The sequence below is a fragment of the Dermacentor andersoni genome, chromosome 6 (assembly GCF_023375885.2).
Source record: "Dermacentor andersoni chromosome 6, qqDerAnde1_hic_scaffold, whole genome shotgun sequence".
Lineage (NCBI taxonomy): Eukaryota > Metazoa > Arthropoda > Arachnida > Ixodida > Ixodidae > Dermacentor > Dermacentor andersoni.
In genome coordinates this window covers 16,589,946-16,607,531 of record NC_092819.1, presented here as the reverse complement: position 1 = coordinate 16,607,531, position 17,586 = coordinate 16,589,946, and the positions used below count along the sequence as shown (strand labels likewise).

Sequence of the window (17,586 nt, the reverse complement as noted above, 5' to 3'; positions counted from 1 at the left end):
TTCTGAGAATTCGTTCTAGCCTTGCAGACTCACCGGCTATAGTTAGTAAATTGCAATATGCGCGGTAAACAATTAACTAAAGATTTGTCATTTTTGTTAATTAGTAAAGTATGCATTCTGATCTACTGTGTACGCAATATCCGCCTCTTCAAGCAATCCATTTCAAGGAAAAGAACTGTGATATCTGATATAGGTAGCTTTTTTTTTTAATTATGTAGAGGCTAAAGAAAAAAGTACAGTTGCGCACTCACAAGCAAAATGGAACACGGAACATCTGTGCGATCCCTGAAATCGTGTAGCTTCAGCAAGCGAACAAAAAAGAATTTTAAAAAATGCTACGCGATTGAGGTACCTGTCACAGCAAGTAACCCTGGCGTGTCGTGCTGTCTCTTTTCAGGCCGTGGCCCGGTTCCTGGTCTGGATAACGGAATGTGCGATGCACGCTCACGCAAGTCGCATGTCCTGAAGCACACCTGCTATTGCACGCCACGAGGTCTATACATCTGCCTGCCATCTCAACGCTTCATCCACAGACTATCCCCATCAGAGTGTCAAATCAGTAGCGTTATCGACGTTTCCTCGTCCTTTATCGTGCTCGCAACAACCTTCCGCGCACTTGTCAATAAAACATGAGAATTATCTGCGATGTGTTAGTACTTCGACTAATTAATTAATTAATATTTGGCGCAGTGTAGCGTATCTAGTGCATCGTCGATCCGTGGCAGGGGGTAAACATCTTTGCGCGTGATTTTCTTCCGCGCACGGTAATCGACGCAGAAACGCACTGAACCGTCTTTCTTCTGTACTAGAACAACTGGAGGATCAGGGACTAGAGGAAGGACGTATGATATTTTGTCGAAGCATGTCTGATACGTTTTCCTCGATGATTTTGCGCTCTGCAAGAGACACGGGATAGGGCCGCTGGTGAACAGTGCGGGAGCCATTAGTCTGTACGCGGTGAGTAGCGGCGGTATACACATACTGAGGACGGGCGAATTGGCGCCGAGCAAGAGACGGTGTTTGTTCAATAGGGCGAGGAGATCTTGACTGTGGGCAGGGTGCAGGTGAGGGCTTATGGTTGCCGACAATGGTGCGGAAGAGGCGTTGCTTGGCGGCGATCTGGTCATTGGTGTGACTGTCGAAAGGACGACAATTGCAACGGGATGAGTGTCAAAAGCGCAAGTGACAGTTCATCCACGGGGCAACAGCTGGGCTTCGGAAGTTTTATTTAAGGCGGTAAGCAACGCAGATCCATCTGAGAAGCGAATAAGCCCACGGGTATAGTCAGAATCCCTGGAGATCGGGTATGTCCGTAGGATAGAATGAGTACATCGCAATCCATGATGCTGTTGGAGTTGACACTTACAATCTCTTCTTTAGATGGCCAAAGAACGTAATCGGAGGAGGTGACAGGCGAATGCGTTCTTCATGGTTAGGCAGAGAATCCAGCTGTATGAGGCACTCACGACGAGAGATGGAAGCGGACGCAGAAGTCCCACTCGAAAATGAGTTCGTCAGTGCACTCACGAAAGACCGCAAAAAACAATGTGGTGACGAATTCCGTCCGTGGAGACACTAACAGTACGCTACGCGATTGGGCGAAGAATAGCGTTGATTGCTCTACGGATAGAAGGGCCGTACGTCTTTGTTTGTTGGCTTATATGACTACATATATATATATATACAGGGAAAACACGGGGAATGCGGGAGATGGAAATTCAAGACGTTTCACGTTTTGCTCATTGTCCTATATATATACAGGGTGTTTAAGCGAACACTTTCAATATCTTTAAAAGTTGGCTGTGGCAGATATCAAAATTATAATTCATGAGCTGGTCTACTCGAAGCGGCGGACAATACTTCCACAAGAAATGAGATAATAAAATTAATAAAAATTAATAAAAATTCGCTCATTATGATTTTAACTAATTACATTGTGGCCCATATTGCATTTAAAAAATTATAGCTGTGGTAATCGCAAGGCGGATCCACTTGGAACGAATTTTCAAGATGACACCAGTTTCGAGATATAAATTCCCGAACATTGCGGAGAAATGCATTGGCGTTCCGGTTAATTTGTTAACAAAACTCGTTTCCTGCACTGAAGCACACAAGTAACTGGAACACCAAAGCATTTCTCCGCGAAGTTCGGGAATTCATATCTCGAAGCTGGTGTGGTCCTGAGAATTCGTTCCACGTGAATTCGCCTTGCGAAGTCCACTGCTAGAATTTGTAAATTGCAATATGGGTCATAGGATAATTCGCTAAAAGTTAATTAGTGAATTCTTGTTAATTAGTAGATATTGAATGTCAATTTTTTGTGCAAGTAGTGTCCGCCGCTTCGAGTAGAGCGGCTCATAAACTAGAAATGAGCTATCTGCCACAGGCCACCTTTAAACAAATCTGAAAGTGTTCGCTGAAACACTCTGTATATGTGTGTGTGTGTGTGTGTGTGTGTGTGTGTGTGTGTGTGTGTGTGTGTGTGTGTGTGTGTGTGTGTGTGTGTGCGTGTGCGTGTGCGTGTGCGTGTGTGTGTGTGTGTGTGTGTGTGTGTGTGTGTGTGTGTGTGTGTGTGTGTGTGTGTGTGTGTGTGTGTGTGTGTGTGTGTGAGAAGATCGCGGCATCTACGCTGCAGAACGCAAGGGGTGGTGATTGCCTAACAGCAATTGAAAAGCGAGTTTACCACGAGCGTTGATTTCTGGCCACCGAACAGCAATGCGCCGCGTCCTCGTTCCTCCCGAGGCTCTTACCGGACTTTCGCGGCCCTTCTCGTCGTTACCAGGCCACTTAATCAAAGATCGAGGCCTGCGTGATCTTTCATGGTGCACATAGTGCCCGAGCACGACAAATCTGCATCGAATTTCACTATCGCAGCGTCAGCACTGCTCGGCCAAGGCGAGCAGCTGCACCACGCCACTCATCCAATTGGCCATAAGAGCCCACGAGCTTAGGCTATGCTGTAGTATCGCCGTCAGAGTCGCCCGTTTGTGCCCTCCGAGTGATACCGCGTGCTGCCGTCAGTGAGCATTTTAGTTTCTGCGTTCCTTACCTATCTCGCATTCTTTATGCCGCTCCTTCACATCCTATTCTATCGTTCGTAGAAATCATGCAATCCAATCGTCGTTACCGTCGTCGTCGTCTTGCTGCTGTCGTTACACACGCGCACTCTCGATTTAATTCTAGTTCACTGTACTCGCATCACACACACACACCATTACTGGATTCACACAAACACATTGGTAAATGCGGTAACGCTTTGCGGAACTTCAAATAATGGTAGATAACCAGCTGCCTGCAAGATGCTTTGCATAACGTCGGCCCCCACATTACGCGAGATCTACGCTTTTTTTTTTCGCTCGGTATAGCCAGTCCTTGCATATCCGTTTGCTCAACGCATGAATTGGCGTCGGCACATGGAGAGTGATGTATACGCCGAGTCAGCGCAAGCTGGGCCGACATTGTAACGGCCTATAAAGTTTTTCTTTTTTTCCGGGATAGCCAATTTTCCCATATCCGTTTAATCATCATTTAAATAATTGTCAGTACGAGCATTAGCATGAGGAATGTCCGCCGAACCAGCGCAACCAGAGAAGTGACTGGACCTGGCTGTGCTGACATTGTAACGGTGTATATATGCTTACCTTTTTTTTTTGTTTACAGCGAAGCTGTACATGGCTAGCCGATTCGCCCGTCTGTTGGTCGCCTGTACGCCGAAAACTCCTCCGGCCCAACCTCATGCGCGCGCGCGAGAGAGAGAGAGAGAGAGAGAATGGCGCGTGATTAGCCAACACCACCTAGATAGCACAAGACCTGTTTATTCCGATCCATAACGTCACGCTACGCGGCCCGAAATTTCCATTCACAAGGCTGGCGTGAGGAAAGTGGTGACGTCAAAATCTCTGTCGCCTACTCAGGAACATCCTCATTAGATTCAATGGCAGTCGGGCCAGATAACATGACGTCATGGATCGGAGTGAAAAGGCCTTGTGCTATCTAGGTGGTGCTGGATTAGCTGCGCCAGTAGTGACGTCGTTGCTCTCCGTCGCAGCCAAGCATGCACGCAGCAGTTTCTCTCCGGCTTCGAAATGGGTAGGTCACGCGTCATACGTACTGCTTAGGAGCAGGCAGCTTTCGATCAGCAACGCCGCGAGCAGAACCGGGAACGAGTTCGTCTACGCTGTGCCGATGCTGCAGCCCGGGCGCAAGAACAGGCTCGTGCAGCCGAGCGCAAGCAGCAACCGCGTACCGAGGATCCGGCAACCCTACCAAGCCGTTGTTTAATGAACCGTCAGGATTAAACCAGTGATAAACACCGGGGCCGCATGTTTCAGCTTCGCTGGTTAACCATCTGTACGGAGTGCTTAGGCGGTGATTATTTTTTCCACGAAAGCCAATCTGGGCATGTCCGTTATTCATAGCGTACATTTCGGCGTCAGCACGTGCAATAAATTGCATGTGGAGTGATACATGCGCCGTACCAGTGCTTTCCAGATAACTTAGTGGGCCTGACATGCGCTGATATTGTAACAGTTCATAGGCTTATCTTTTTTTCCCCGTGAAACCCAATCTGCGCATGTCCATTATTCATCGCTTGTATTGACGTCAGCACGTAAGTGTATTAGTATGGGGAACAATGTATGCGCCGAGCCAGCGTTTTCCAGAGAATTGGGTGCACCTGCACGGCTGCGTCCACATTTTAAAATGCTGTAGTTTACCTTTCTTAAAGCGAAGCTTTCAAATTTGCCTCTTCGTTCGATTTTTCTGCTACTATTATACACTACTAAACTACTACTATGTATACTGTTACAACTACTAGTACTACTGCTGCTGCTACTGCTGCTGCTGATTGCAGGCTGCTCTCTCGCTTTCCGGGTCGGCAGGTTGTTCGGCGCTCCCATACATGGAGAGGGCGGGAGAGGAAAAAAGGCGACGAAAGAAGGCAAGGGCGATTACGTATACAAAGTGGATAAATTTAAGCGCAAGGTACCGTACAGTATGTTTCTATTATTTGTGGAAAATAAACGCCGTGCAAATTTGTCAAGCGGGCAACTGACGCAGGGCGTGCAGAGGCAATGTCATATTAAAGCACTGTAGCGTCTATAGGCGACACTGTATACGGAAGTGGCCGCACGAAAAACGAACACTTCTGTGCCCGCCGCGGTAGCTTTGCGGTTATGGCGTTGCTCGAAGTCGCGGGATCGATCCCAACTGCAGCAGTCGCACTTCGACCGGGCAGGAATACAAGAACGCTCGTGTACTTAGATTTAGGTGCACCATAGAGAACTCCACGGGGTCAAAGTTAATCCAGAGTCCGCCACATACGGCGCGCCTCATAATCCGATTGTGGTTTTGGCACATGTAGCCCCATAATTCAATAAAAGTATAACACTTCTGGTACCATGCGAGGCAATGACAATGCTAACCTTCTCGGAGGAACAGTGGCGCGCAACAAAGCCTCAAGCAAACACGTCTCGCTGTGCGTTGGTCTGTGTTACCCAGATAAGCAGCAGAGGTGCACGCAAGGTATGACGTTTATAACATCAACTCACCACCCTCGTATTGCATTAAACGCTGAAGAAAATAAACATTCGCCATGAACGTCACCGCTAATTATGGTGACAAAAGCATATGTCGCCTTGAAAAAGACAGGTCCACTTGACAAAACATTGGCTCCCGCTTTTACCTTGTTCTCGTTTTGCTCACTGCTAATTATTGTCAATCAGAACAAACAACACAGAAAGCTTCGCTTACATCAATTCCTACAGCGCGTGCACGGGATGAGCATGATTTTTTTTTCGTAAAAGCGAATCTCCACGATTCGTTTATTCATCGCGTGAATAGGAGGAAACGCTTGCATTAGCATGTAGATGTGATGTATGCGCTGAACCAGCGTTTTCTAGGGAAGCGAGTGGACCTGGATGTGCCAACATTTTAATAGGAATTGGCTTACCTTGTGTTGCGCGATCACCAAACTGCGCATTCCCGTTTACACATCGCATGAATCGGCGCCAGCCCGTGCATCATATATATGGAGAGCGATGTATGTGCCGAACCTGCAACGCTTTCAAGAGAAGTGGGTGGACCTTGCTTCGCCGACATTTTAATGGCTATAGGCTTACCCTTCTTTCCGCGATCACCATACTGCGAAATTCGTTTATTCATCGCGTGAATGGGCAGCTACGCTTGCATTAGTATGGACAGTGATGTATGCGCCGAGCCCGCGCGTTATAGAAATAAGTGCCTTGGCTGTATGTGCGTCGACGCTTTGAGATCACCCTTTTTTTTCCGCAATAGCCAATCAACACATCTGCGTACATTCATCGTGTGAATTGACATCAGCACCTGTATTAGCATGCGGAGTGATGTATGTGCGAACCACATACATCACTCCCCCATGTGCAGATGGCTATATCGCGACAAAGAACGGTTAGCCTATACGACCCGCTACAATCTCGGCCCAGCCAGGTTCGTTTACCTGTATTGAAAGCGATGGGTCGACGCATACATCGTCACCCATGCTAATGGTTGTGTTCACACCATTTTACGCGATGAATAAACGCACGCGCGCAAATTGGCATTCGCGAAAAAAAAAAAAAAGATAAGCCTACAGCCGTTATACTATGTCAGCGCAGCAGTGTCCACTCACTACTCTGGAAAGCGCTAGTGTGGCGCATACATCATTCACCATAGATGCTATAATGCCCGTGCTGACGCCGATTCACGCGATGAATAAACGCTTATGCGCAGCTTGGCTCTGCCGAAAAAAGAAAAAAAGAAGACAGGCTTACAGCCCGTTGCAATGTCACTATACCACCAGGTCCAGTCACTTCTCTGGAAACCGCTGGTTCAGCGCACACATCAATCCCCTCGCTACAATGCACGGGCTGATTCCGATTTACGCGATTAACAAACTGATTTGCGCAGATGAGTTCTCGTGCGCAGCCATGTCGCGCACTGCGACAAGGCTATACAACGCCGCCTCAGCCATATCCACTCACTTCTCTAGAAAGCGATCGACTGCTCGATGTATATACATCACTACCCACGCTAATCCACTATCTGACGCCGATACACGCGATGAATAAATGAATATATGCAGAATGATTTCTTCTGAAACAAAGGTAAGCCTATAGCCCATTACATAGTTGGGGCAGCCGTGGGTCCACTCACTTCTCTGGAAAGCGATGACTCGACGGATACATCACTACTTATGCTAAAGGTGATGCGACTGTGACATTGTAACGAGCGTTTACCATTTCTTTGCGCGAAAGCCTATCTGCGCATATCCGTTTATTCGCCGTCAGCACGTGCATTAGCAAGTGTAGTAGCACATGGGCCGAACCAACGGTTCAGGGGCTTCGGTAGCGGTAGGGAAGGAGGGGCTTAAGTGCAACCGGTTTTCGGAAACGGGAGGGCTCAGCTCCCACAACATTTAGCTTCCTTTATGCTTACGCAGGGCAGACCCAATATCCACGCCAACTGTGTGATCGACTTCATACTTTGAGTTGCGCATGAAACAAACGGACGAAGGACAGGACTAGACGACACGAGTGCAAAATGTCCTCTATTTTGCGCTGATGTCGTATAATCCTTTCTTTCGTTCCTGTGTTTCATGCGCAACCCAAAGTATGAATATGATCTGTTACCAACTTGCTCAGCTTTCAGATCTAATTAAACTGTGATCGCGGCACAAAGGAATATCGCCCTTTAAATACGAGCACGCGAATCCGCGCAGTGATCCTATTAATTGCCTCTTTTCATATAGACGCCTTCTCAGCGTCAGCCATGAAACGCACGGAACCATGACACGTTACGCAAAAGCGGCTTCATTGCTTCCCTGCGAGTCTGCGTAAAACAGACGGTGCCTCCGCGTCCCGGACCTTGAAAAAAAGGGGGGGGGGGGCAGCCCCTCCCCCTCGTATTTTAGCCTCCGCAAATGTTTTGGGCCGTCCCACTTGAAGTACACTTCCAGAACCGCCGATAATAATGTAACAAAAAACAAAAGGCAAAAGAAATATATATTGGCTTACGCGGCGCGCACGAGTTCACAAGCACTCTTCGAAGCTTTCGTACGAAATGTACCTCTGCAACTTCCGCGGCAGGGGTAATCGCTCCACTGCCGCCGGCATCGCTCGGAGGCTAGAGAGCCAAGCCCGCAGTCGCAGCCTACACAGGTGCTGCAGGCTGCCTTTAACTCGAAGCAAGGTCTCGTACTCGTCCGCCGGTGTCACGAGGCGAGCGAAACTTAGACAAGTCTCACTGAGGACAACCAAATCAGCTGGCATCACAAGCATCGCAAGCTGGTGGCACTTCACAAAGTCTGCCGGGTGAGAATCGTCCTTGGCCAGCAGAGCAGGATGCCAGCGAGTGGTGCTAAGTGACTCGTACACCCTGATCAACGGGTGCATCATGTACCGGTCGCCACAGCGGCAGGCATCCCGAGGTTTCACTTCGGCGCCGTAGCGTAGAAGAAGCTTGAGTAGTTCCAGGTTGCTGTAGTAGATGGCCGTGTACAGGGGTCGCAGGATGCAGCCGCACAGGCCGAGATTCACGCACGGGAAGTCCACCAGGCCGCAGGTGCCGCCGTAAAAGCACGGCAAATAGGCCTTGGTGGCTCGCTTCAGCACGGCTTCGAACGTGATCGTGTACGGAACGTGCAGCGGCGCCGACGGCGGCGTGTAGAAGCTGAAAAGGACGAGCCTGAACAGAGCTTCGCTCTTGGCCGCAGTCAGGGTGCATAGCTCACTCATGCAGGCGGGGCAGGTGAGCAGGAGGTCAAGGCTTCGCTCCGTGATCACGGCATCGTGGCTGGCCAGGGTGCAAGCGAGGTAGGTTTCTATGGCCGTGGCGCGATGCCTGCGAAGCGTGTTGTTGGTGTGGTCGGACTTGACGGCGAGGAAAGAGTCCATATTGGTGTGGCATGTGTGGGTGCGAAACACAAGGACAATGGGGTCTTTGTGGCGCCGCGTTCGTCGGCGAGACGGAAGCCAGCCGGCGAGAGCTGACCGCGTCGTAGAAGCTGTGCTGCCCATCTGAGCCTTAACTGAATAAGGGCGTGACTGCTCTGTCCGTTGCTTCCCAAGAAATGCCGAAGAAGCCGCCTCTGCTTGTCACCGGGGTCTTGCTGCGGCGGCAGGCTAATCCCGGTGCCAGAAGCAGTGGGAAAAACTGGAGGATCGGATTTGCCGTGAAGCCTCAAAAGGCCGCGCGCTCCGCCGCTGCTTATACCGCTGCGGCTGCTCTCTGCACACTGGTGGGCACGAGCGTACAACTGCGTGGCTTTCTGATCTTTGAAGATGTTTCGCTGAGCGGAGATCTCTCCCGGAAGCAAGTTTCACGCCGGGACCCAAGTCGATCTGTTCGCAGTCAGCAACAGAAAAATGAAGGGAGTTGCACTAGAAGGTTTCGGTTTGGGGTCAGTGAGAGTCAAGGGAAGCCCGGTGCGCCATCTATATGTCGAGTTCTGGGAGTCACTATTCGTAGCGCACATGTTCCTGGCGTGCCCATACGATGCCCGTGTGAGGACTCATTCTACAGCGGAGGAGACATAGACGTGTACGACCTGCTGGCCAGCGTGCCCGACCTTGCCTATCTCCAAGGACCACAACATGTCGCCCCCGGAGTTATTCCCATGCTACGCAAAAACAGCAACGATCCATGCGGTGTATACAAGGAAGGTGTGGACTGTATGCGTCAGCGCACTTTCTCTGCCACTCACGCAAACGCGACTTGCACACCTGTGTTAATAGAAGGCTGACATAGCAGGCATCGTGAAGTCTTCACCATGGTGAACGCTTTCATGAAATGCACAATAATTTGAATGAAGGCGTACCGTGCAGTTATTTACCTGCACAATTATATGGAGACCATATGTTGTAAATAGTAATCCAACTACAGAACTATAGCAAGTATGCGACCCGTATAGTAAGCAACATGGAAACAAAGAAGGCTAAACGCAACATCAGAGAGGCTCCGGGGTGGCAGCAATGGAAAAGGAACCTCAAGAGGTAAAAACTCAAGAATACTCAAGAGGTAAAAACGAAATCAGGAAAAAAAAAGATGATAACTCAAAGGGAAGCTATTTACGTTTCGAAAAGCGAGATCAGGGTGCCTTAGAACGCGTACTTATAAAACGAGGTACAACAAGGAAGAAGAAGCATGTGCTTGCTGCGGTAATGCTAGGGAAACGATGGAGCATGTACGTTCATTAGGATGTGAAGATATCTACCCAGCTGTCGGTTTAGGTTCCGCTGGCCTCCTTGCAAGCCCTTGCGTTCAGAGATACCAGAAGGAAAGTAAGTAAAAGGCGATTGTAAAGATTAGTAAAAGTATGGAGACCACAAACAACGGGTACGTACAAAAACAATGTTCCCAATAATGGTTCAGAATGTTTGTTGCAGGGATTTTTTTTCTCTCTGTTAAAAAAGAAAAAGAATGTATAGGGGGGACATTGGGCAAATTAAGAAAAAGAGCTTGGAGGGGTAACCCACCGCCTATTCCAAAAGGGACGCTCATGGCATGCATGCAAGCATGCATCCATCTATCCGTTCGTCCGTCCGTCCGCCCGTCCGCTTGTCCATCCCATCCCATCTCATCCCATCCCATCCCATCCCATCCATCCATCCATCCATCCATCCATCCATCCATCCATCCATCCATCCATCCATCCATCCATCCATCCGTCCGTCCGTCCGTCCGTCCATCCATCCATCCATCCATCCATCCATCCATCCATCCATCCATCCATCCGTCCGTCCGTTCGTCCGTCCGTCCGTCCGTCCGTCCGTACGTCCGTCCGTCCGTCCATCCATCCATCCATCCATCCATCCATCCATCCATCCATCCATCCATCCATCCATCCATCCCATAGAGTTTCTCATTGTTATAGTGAGAAACTCTATGGTCCTTCCAACTGTCCGTCCGTCAGATGGCTGCCTCAGTCTAGGCGGTGTTGGCTCTCCGCTCGGGGAAGCGGCGGGCGTTTGCTACGCGCCAGATATTCGCCCGCTATTAGCCATTAATGAGATAAAGCAGGTCCCGTTAAAGTTCACGTGACTGTAAAATAATTCTGCAGTGACTCGCCGCAGGAAGCACGCGCGTGTGTGTTGCCAGCACCGGGAATATTCTTTTTTTCCACGACTGCATCTTTTCCGCCACAATGGTCCGCACTTACGCGTCTATTGCAGGCATTTATTGCTTGTGTAGTTCTTCGTGAGCAAAGTATTATAAATGAGTAAGCTGTGGTATGAGAAGCGTAAAACATGACATATTGTATGATGGAAAACGACGCGGACAACAAGCGTAACGTAGCAGACATGCGTAAAGCAAACGTCTAGCTCACGCTATCTCTTTCTTGTCTATTTCTTTTTTTAAATTTATTATTATCAACAAGGGGGCCGACAGATGTAGCAGCACACTGTGACATAAAAGTTACAAAAGAAAAGGATAAGTGCCCCTGAAAGGCTGGCCTAGTTTTGAAAAGGTGGGTCTAAATTTGTCAAAAGCTATTGAGACGTTTTTTGGGCTTTACAAGATCGTCTTCCACGCTTTCGTATTTCCTTCCTAACATGGAAGTAAATAACGTTCAATTTATTAATGTTTGCTCGCCGGTTTCGTACGAAGCACATAGATCTGCTGGTAAATTATAGTGATAAGAGACCATTTATTGAAAGGACATTAAATTTTCATGTTTTATCGCCGTTGACAGTAACAGCGGTAAAATCGGCTTTTCCAAAATAGCCCATTGCAGTCTAAACTTGCAGTCCACGATAGTCCCTAGAATTTGCCTTTTATTTTCACGTGCTGGCGTTGCGAGTGAAATTAGTGCAGCGTTCACGTAAACGTAGCGCACTTGCTCTTTCCGTATTCTTACGCAGCCAAATCGGTTTTGTATGCTCGATAAGTTATTGCGAGCTTCCAGTATACTCGGAAAAAGTCCTGACTTCTGCTAAAGAGAGGCCTGAGCAATAATAATATTGACAATAATAATAATTATTGTCATGATTATTATGGACGTTACTTTATTTACTGATTCATTTATTGATTGATTATAAGTTGGCTGTGACCTTTCCTTGGTCGAGACTCTCTTTCTCTCTCTTTTGGCTGTGGCAATTGATATGAATTCACTTGTAATGATGTCGAGCTTTCCTTCCCCTTGTGTTCATTTATATTGCGTGCGCAACACTCAACCAATCTCAGTTGACGGTCAGCGCTTCGTTTGCATCCCATCGTTCGCGCGGTTTCGACTCCAATGCTGGGTGTTATTCCAGGGTAGAATGGCGAGGAGAGGTGCATGGCAGAAAGAAGCAGGATGTGAAAGTATGTGGTTGCGTGCCTGCGTCTTTGGAGTCATGAAAGCTGGCACGCGCACGTGGTACGTGATGCGATGCACGGGCCAATGGTCTCAAAGAGTTTGCTGTTCTTGGCACAAGATGATTGCCTGATGCTTGAGCATCGGGCGGTTGCGCTGGCATAGGAGGCTGAGACAAAACCCGCTATAGCTACCGATGCTTAACTCGGTCGGGTCTTGTCTATTTCTTCTTTTTTTTTTCATCAGCGCGAGACAGCACGGTGTCCTTTCGGGTTGGCCTACGACAACACCGAGCAACGGCAGCCCCGTCAGCGCAACCTTCTGCTCAAGGCGTCACTTGCGCGCCAGGACGGCGACTGGTTCTCCGTGCCCCTGGTGAACGCCATGTTCCTGCCCTACTGCCACACTGTGCTCATATCCACGCCGTGATGCTGCCGCCCTTCCTGGTTTGCGGGTCGCAGCCGAAGTCATGGATCCGATTATGACAACAATTATGATGAATATGCTGATTCTGCAAATACCAGCAAAAGCAAGAATACTGCGTAATGAGGTGGCAGGCAAACAAACTGTCAAACGCGTTAAAAATGAGAGAGAAAAGGGTGCTGCAACTAAAAATTGAGATGAACTGAGCAGTGATTGGAGAATAAAAATAAAGGCACGGACAACGAAACTGATACGGCACGATATTCCTGCAGCCAAACTCACAAGAGATAGTAGAGCTTCATTCGAGGCCGTAGCTTCATTTGAGATCGGGCACCCATTCGAACTGGCATTTGGAACGTGAAGCTGCTAATAGAATTTCCCGGAAAGCGGAGACCACTGAAGTATGCGAAGTTATTTCAGATCAAAACCGGGCTTCGAATATTTGTGTGCTCGTGCATTAGCGGTGCTACAAGGTCAACAGAACAAGTATTTAATTTCAACAGTTTCGATCGGTGGACCGATCTTCATCAGGGTTTACAAAAAAATACTTGTTTTGTTTACCTTGCAGCGCCGCTCAAGTTCTTTACGTTTGAAAGGCAGCCTGAAGAATTCCTTTTTATCTACTATATATATATATATATATATATATATGCGCAGGAAAAAGACGACGAACTTTTTGGAAGACTTCTTTTACTTAACGTTTTCGGCTGGTGGACCAGCCTTCGTCAGAGTACAGAAAACGTTAAGTAAAAGAAGTCTTCCAAAAAGTTCGTCGTCTCTTTCCTGCGTACGTTACGTCGGGTCCTGAACTTTGAAGAAAACCCCTATATATATATATATATATATATATATATATATATATATATATATATATATATATATATATATATATATATATATATATATATATATAAAGCATGCCGCAATAGAAGAAGGCGGAGAACATCGGGGGGGGGGGGGGGGTCTTGGGATAAAGGAGAGTAAAGAAGTTAGAAATGGCGACATGACGTTTGTTTTATCTATTTGATATTTTCCCGCTTAATTACATTTTATGGCACAGCCAACAAGTGACCAAAGATGTGGGTGACTTTGTTCGTGGAGAGGTACAACAACCGAGTGGTATTCAAAGGCGAACAAGTGCACGGTGATTCTCTGGTCGACCTCCCTGTGGGCACAACGAATGAGCTCCTAGATCTTGTTCTGGGTCGAACTTCTGTGTCACCGGAAGAGATTGTTAAACGAGGTTCGGCGAAGGCGAAGATTCATCCCAGTGACACTGCTTAACCAGATGTTACTCGGACGACCATTTGGTCGTGCAGCGTCTTATTGTTACGGAAGGATGAAGGGAGGAAGAAGATCGCGGGACGCTGGCTGCTGCGTGTTGTTGGTGGTCAGCCATCTTAACTACACTGACTCATATTGTATATATATTGTAAATACAATTTTCTATGCTCCCAACATCCCCGTAACAATATGACGAGAGATCAACAGTTCTTCAGGCCATAGCGATACAACAACAATTTTCGCAAAAGAATGCCATGGCGGAAGCTTTCCTTACTGCTTTACGCCACAAGAGAAACCATCCAGTTGAAATTTTACGGCCAAATACTTTTGACGGGTCTTCTGACAAACCATAAAGATGGATTACTTTTTATGAGGCCGCAGAGAATTACAACGGGTTGCTGTCTGACCAAGACCGGGTCTTAAACATGCGACAATTTCTCAGTGGTGTGGCGAGAAAGTGGCTTGAGTTGCGCTTCTTAGAGCATGTTTGCGAACTTGGTACATGTGGGAAGAGAGCTTTTTCGTCAACATTCCGAAGAAGTAACGTACAGCGATGGGACGAGGCGCTGCTTTAACATTTTAGGTCTGTTTCCCCGCTTGGCTACTTTCTTGAGAAGCAGCGACTGCTCCGACTTGCTGAATCAGATTTGCCATCAAGATCAATCTTAGCGCTTGTAATTCATGGTCTCCCAAGATATTTGCAATGGCATGCACAAATAAAAAGGCCGGAAACTCTCGAGGCACTACTAGAGGCGCTGCGAGTATTCCCTGATTACAGATCTGAGCGTAGCTGCAAGATGCGGCCAGATCTTCACGGACAGTCAGATTCTGAGTCCAGCAACTTGGATGTAAAGTCGCCACAGCTTAAAGATAGTGTAAATATTAGACTTCGTGCGACCGACTCAGGAACCGGTGACGCCTTGCAGTCATTGACACTTTTCAAACAGAAACAAATGACACCAAAGCCTCAATGTGTTCAACCGAAACGAAACGAGACCGTCTTACTGATTTCTTCACTTTTACTTCACATACAACTTGAAGTGAACGGACAGAACGTGCCAGCTCTTGTCGACAGCGGAGCTTCAATATCAATACTCAAGAGAAGCAAAGCAAATGTCCGAGACATATTCACAGGCAGATCAGTCCTTGTACGAGGTTATGACGGTCGGAAAAAGGAGCACTGCGAATGGATAAGCTTAAAGCTAAAATATCAGTCGCAGCTCGCGGAAGTTCTTGCCTTGGTGACAGAAGGTGTCGAATACGACTTTCTTCTCTCTCGCCCGGACGTGAAATCGTTGAGGCTAAACATTCATTGGGAGGACATTGTGTCTGTAAGCGCCGATGAAGATAATTCCAAACCTATGACAGGGGCAAACCGGATTCGCAGGCCGAAAACTGGAGACAGTATTCAAAAACTCTACCCGGAGTTATTCTGCTTGGAAGGCTATCCTCCAGCTACTACCAAGTATGAAGTACTTTTTAAATTATATGACACTACTATAGTGCGGAAAAAGCCATACACCTATCGAGATAAAAGAAGGCATGGCTAAAAGAGGAGCTTCAAAAGACGTTAGATGCTGATATCATCCATCCATCTGTACCGCCGTTTGCATCGCTAATCACCATCGCCCCAAAAGAAGACGGTAGCCTCAGGCTGTGCACGGACTGCACAGCGATCAACAAGCAAACGTATCGGATCCCATTTAAAAATGCCTCGAATAGACAGCATCATTGACGAAACAGGCGGAGAATCTGGTTTTCCAGGATAGATGCGTGGCAAAGGCTTCTGGCAAATGCCGCTTCAAGAATAGATCAAGCAATACACTGCCTTTGTGACTCCATTTGACATTTATGGGCATAACCGTCTTCCGGTTGGTTAGAAAAACTCACCCAGCTAGTTTCAGAAGATGATGAATACATTTCTCAACCCTTTTATTGGTCGCTTCTGCAATGTATATGTAGACGACATCATTGTATACTTTAAGAGCGAGCAGCCACATGAACACCTTGCGCATGTTTTCATTGCCTTGTCCGAAGTCATGCTAAATGCAAACATCAAGAAAAGCGAGTTCTTCAAAAACAAAGTCACTTTTTGGGGTCTAGTAATGGATAGTACCACTAAGAATACCAAAGAAGAGTCCGTGACGCGCATCGCTAAGCTTGTGAAGCCATCTGACGTCCATTCGCTTCGCGTGTTTTTGGGACCAGCCGGCCATTTCAGAGCATTTATTCGAGACTATGCTAAGAAGACACGGTGCTTAACAAGGTTGACGCGAAAAGATGTACCGTTTCGACAAACAGAAGAACGCGATTGCGCGTACGAGGAGCTCGTACAGATAATTTCGACTTTGCCTTCCTGACTTTTCCCTTCCATTTGAACAAAATACAGATGTGTCGAATTATGGAACGGGAGCGGTTCTTTATCAATGAGACTCCACCCGGGCAACAAATCAACAGCTTCGCGTGGCGGGTTACTACAGTTACACTTTCACCAAGACGGAAGTAAACTACACAACAACTGAGAATTAAAGAAGATCTCGCTGTCCTAGAGGCCATACGGTACTTCCGCTCCTACTTCGAAGGAATAAAATTCAAGCTCTATACTGATCATGAAGAACTGACACTTTTTGAAGCTGGCGGAACTTAAAGGAAAAATCGCACGCTGTGTGAACGAGCTCCAGCAGTTTGTCTTTGAAGTCAGTCATCACCCGGAAGCTTCGATCAATGAAAGATGCTGATGCTATGTCGAGGTTGGCGGTCCCGCCTGTTTCATTCACCAAGAAGCAATAAACCCCGCGAAACTTTAGGAAGAAACTGAAGCCCTCCACAGCGATAGGGAAAGTTTCAGTGCCTCCCACTCTTGAGTCGAAAATATTTGATCTTTATCACCCTAATTCAGGTGGACATGATGGGTTTGAGAACCTACATGGAGCTTACGAAGCGATTTACATTACCTCACATAAAACGAGACGCGAAGATGTATGCAATCATGTAACGAATGTCAACTGAATATGGTGAAATTCCAACAACCATCCTAACAAATGACATTGCCGAGACATTCAGCGACGGCATTCGAAGTTGTCCACTTAGTCTTCGCCGCTAGCTCCGTAAGAAGTCAAAAGGTGTGAAAAAAAAAAAAACGCAAGCGTTCCTTGTGTGCATGGAAGAGAGCATAAGGATGGTAGCAGCAAAGCCAGGAAGAGAGGATACCAAAAGTGTGGCCTCGTTGCTCAACTGCAGAATATTCGACAACGTGAAAGTTTTGGTATCCGATAATGGTCCAGCCTTTTGAAGTCGTAAATTGCACGAATGGGCAGAACGAGGTGGGATAACACTGAGACTCATTGCCCCGTACCACTCAGCAGCTAATGGGCAGGCAGAACGAAATATTCGGGATCTGAAGCTATAACATCAGCATGTACCCATGTTTCCCGGGATGATGGAAGTGCCGCCTTCAAGCAGCGGTATCTCATCGTAACCGATCCCACATAACTGGTCTAGGATGTGCACCACTTTTTGTTGCAACTGAAAAACCAACTTGTCTTCCCGCTAATGTATCTTTGAGTTTA

The 17,586-nt window shown here is 47.5% G+C and overlaps 1 protein-coding gene across 1 annotated transcript in view; it reads left to right on the top strand.

The window, feature by feature from the left end:
- LOC126521258 (uncharacterized) overlaps positions 1-646 on the top strand; it is a 65,850-nt gene extending 65,204 nt beyond the window's left edge. The window contains exon 14 of the mRNA XM_050169912.3: positions 398-646. Coding sequence (XP_050025869.1) covers positions 398-466 — 69 coding nt within the window. The 3' untranslated portion in view covers positions 467-646. The remainder of the gene's footprint in view (positions 1-397) is intronic.
- The last annotated feature ends 16,940 nt before the right edge of the window (positions 647-17,586 follow it).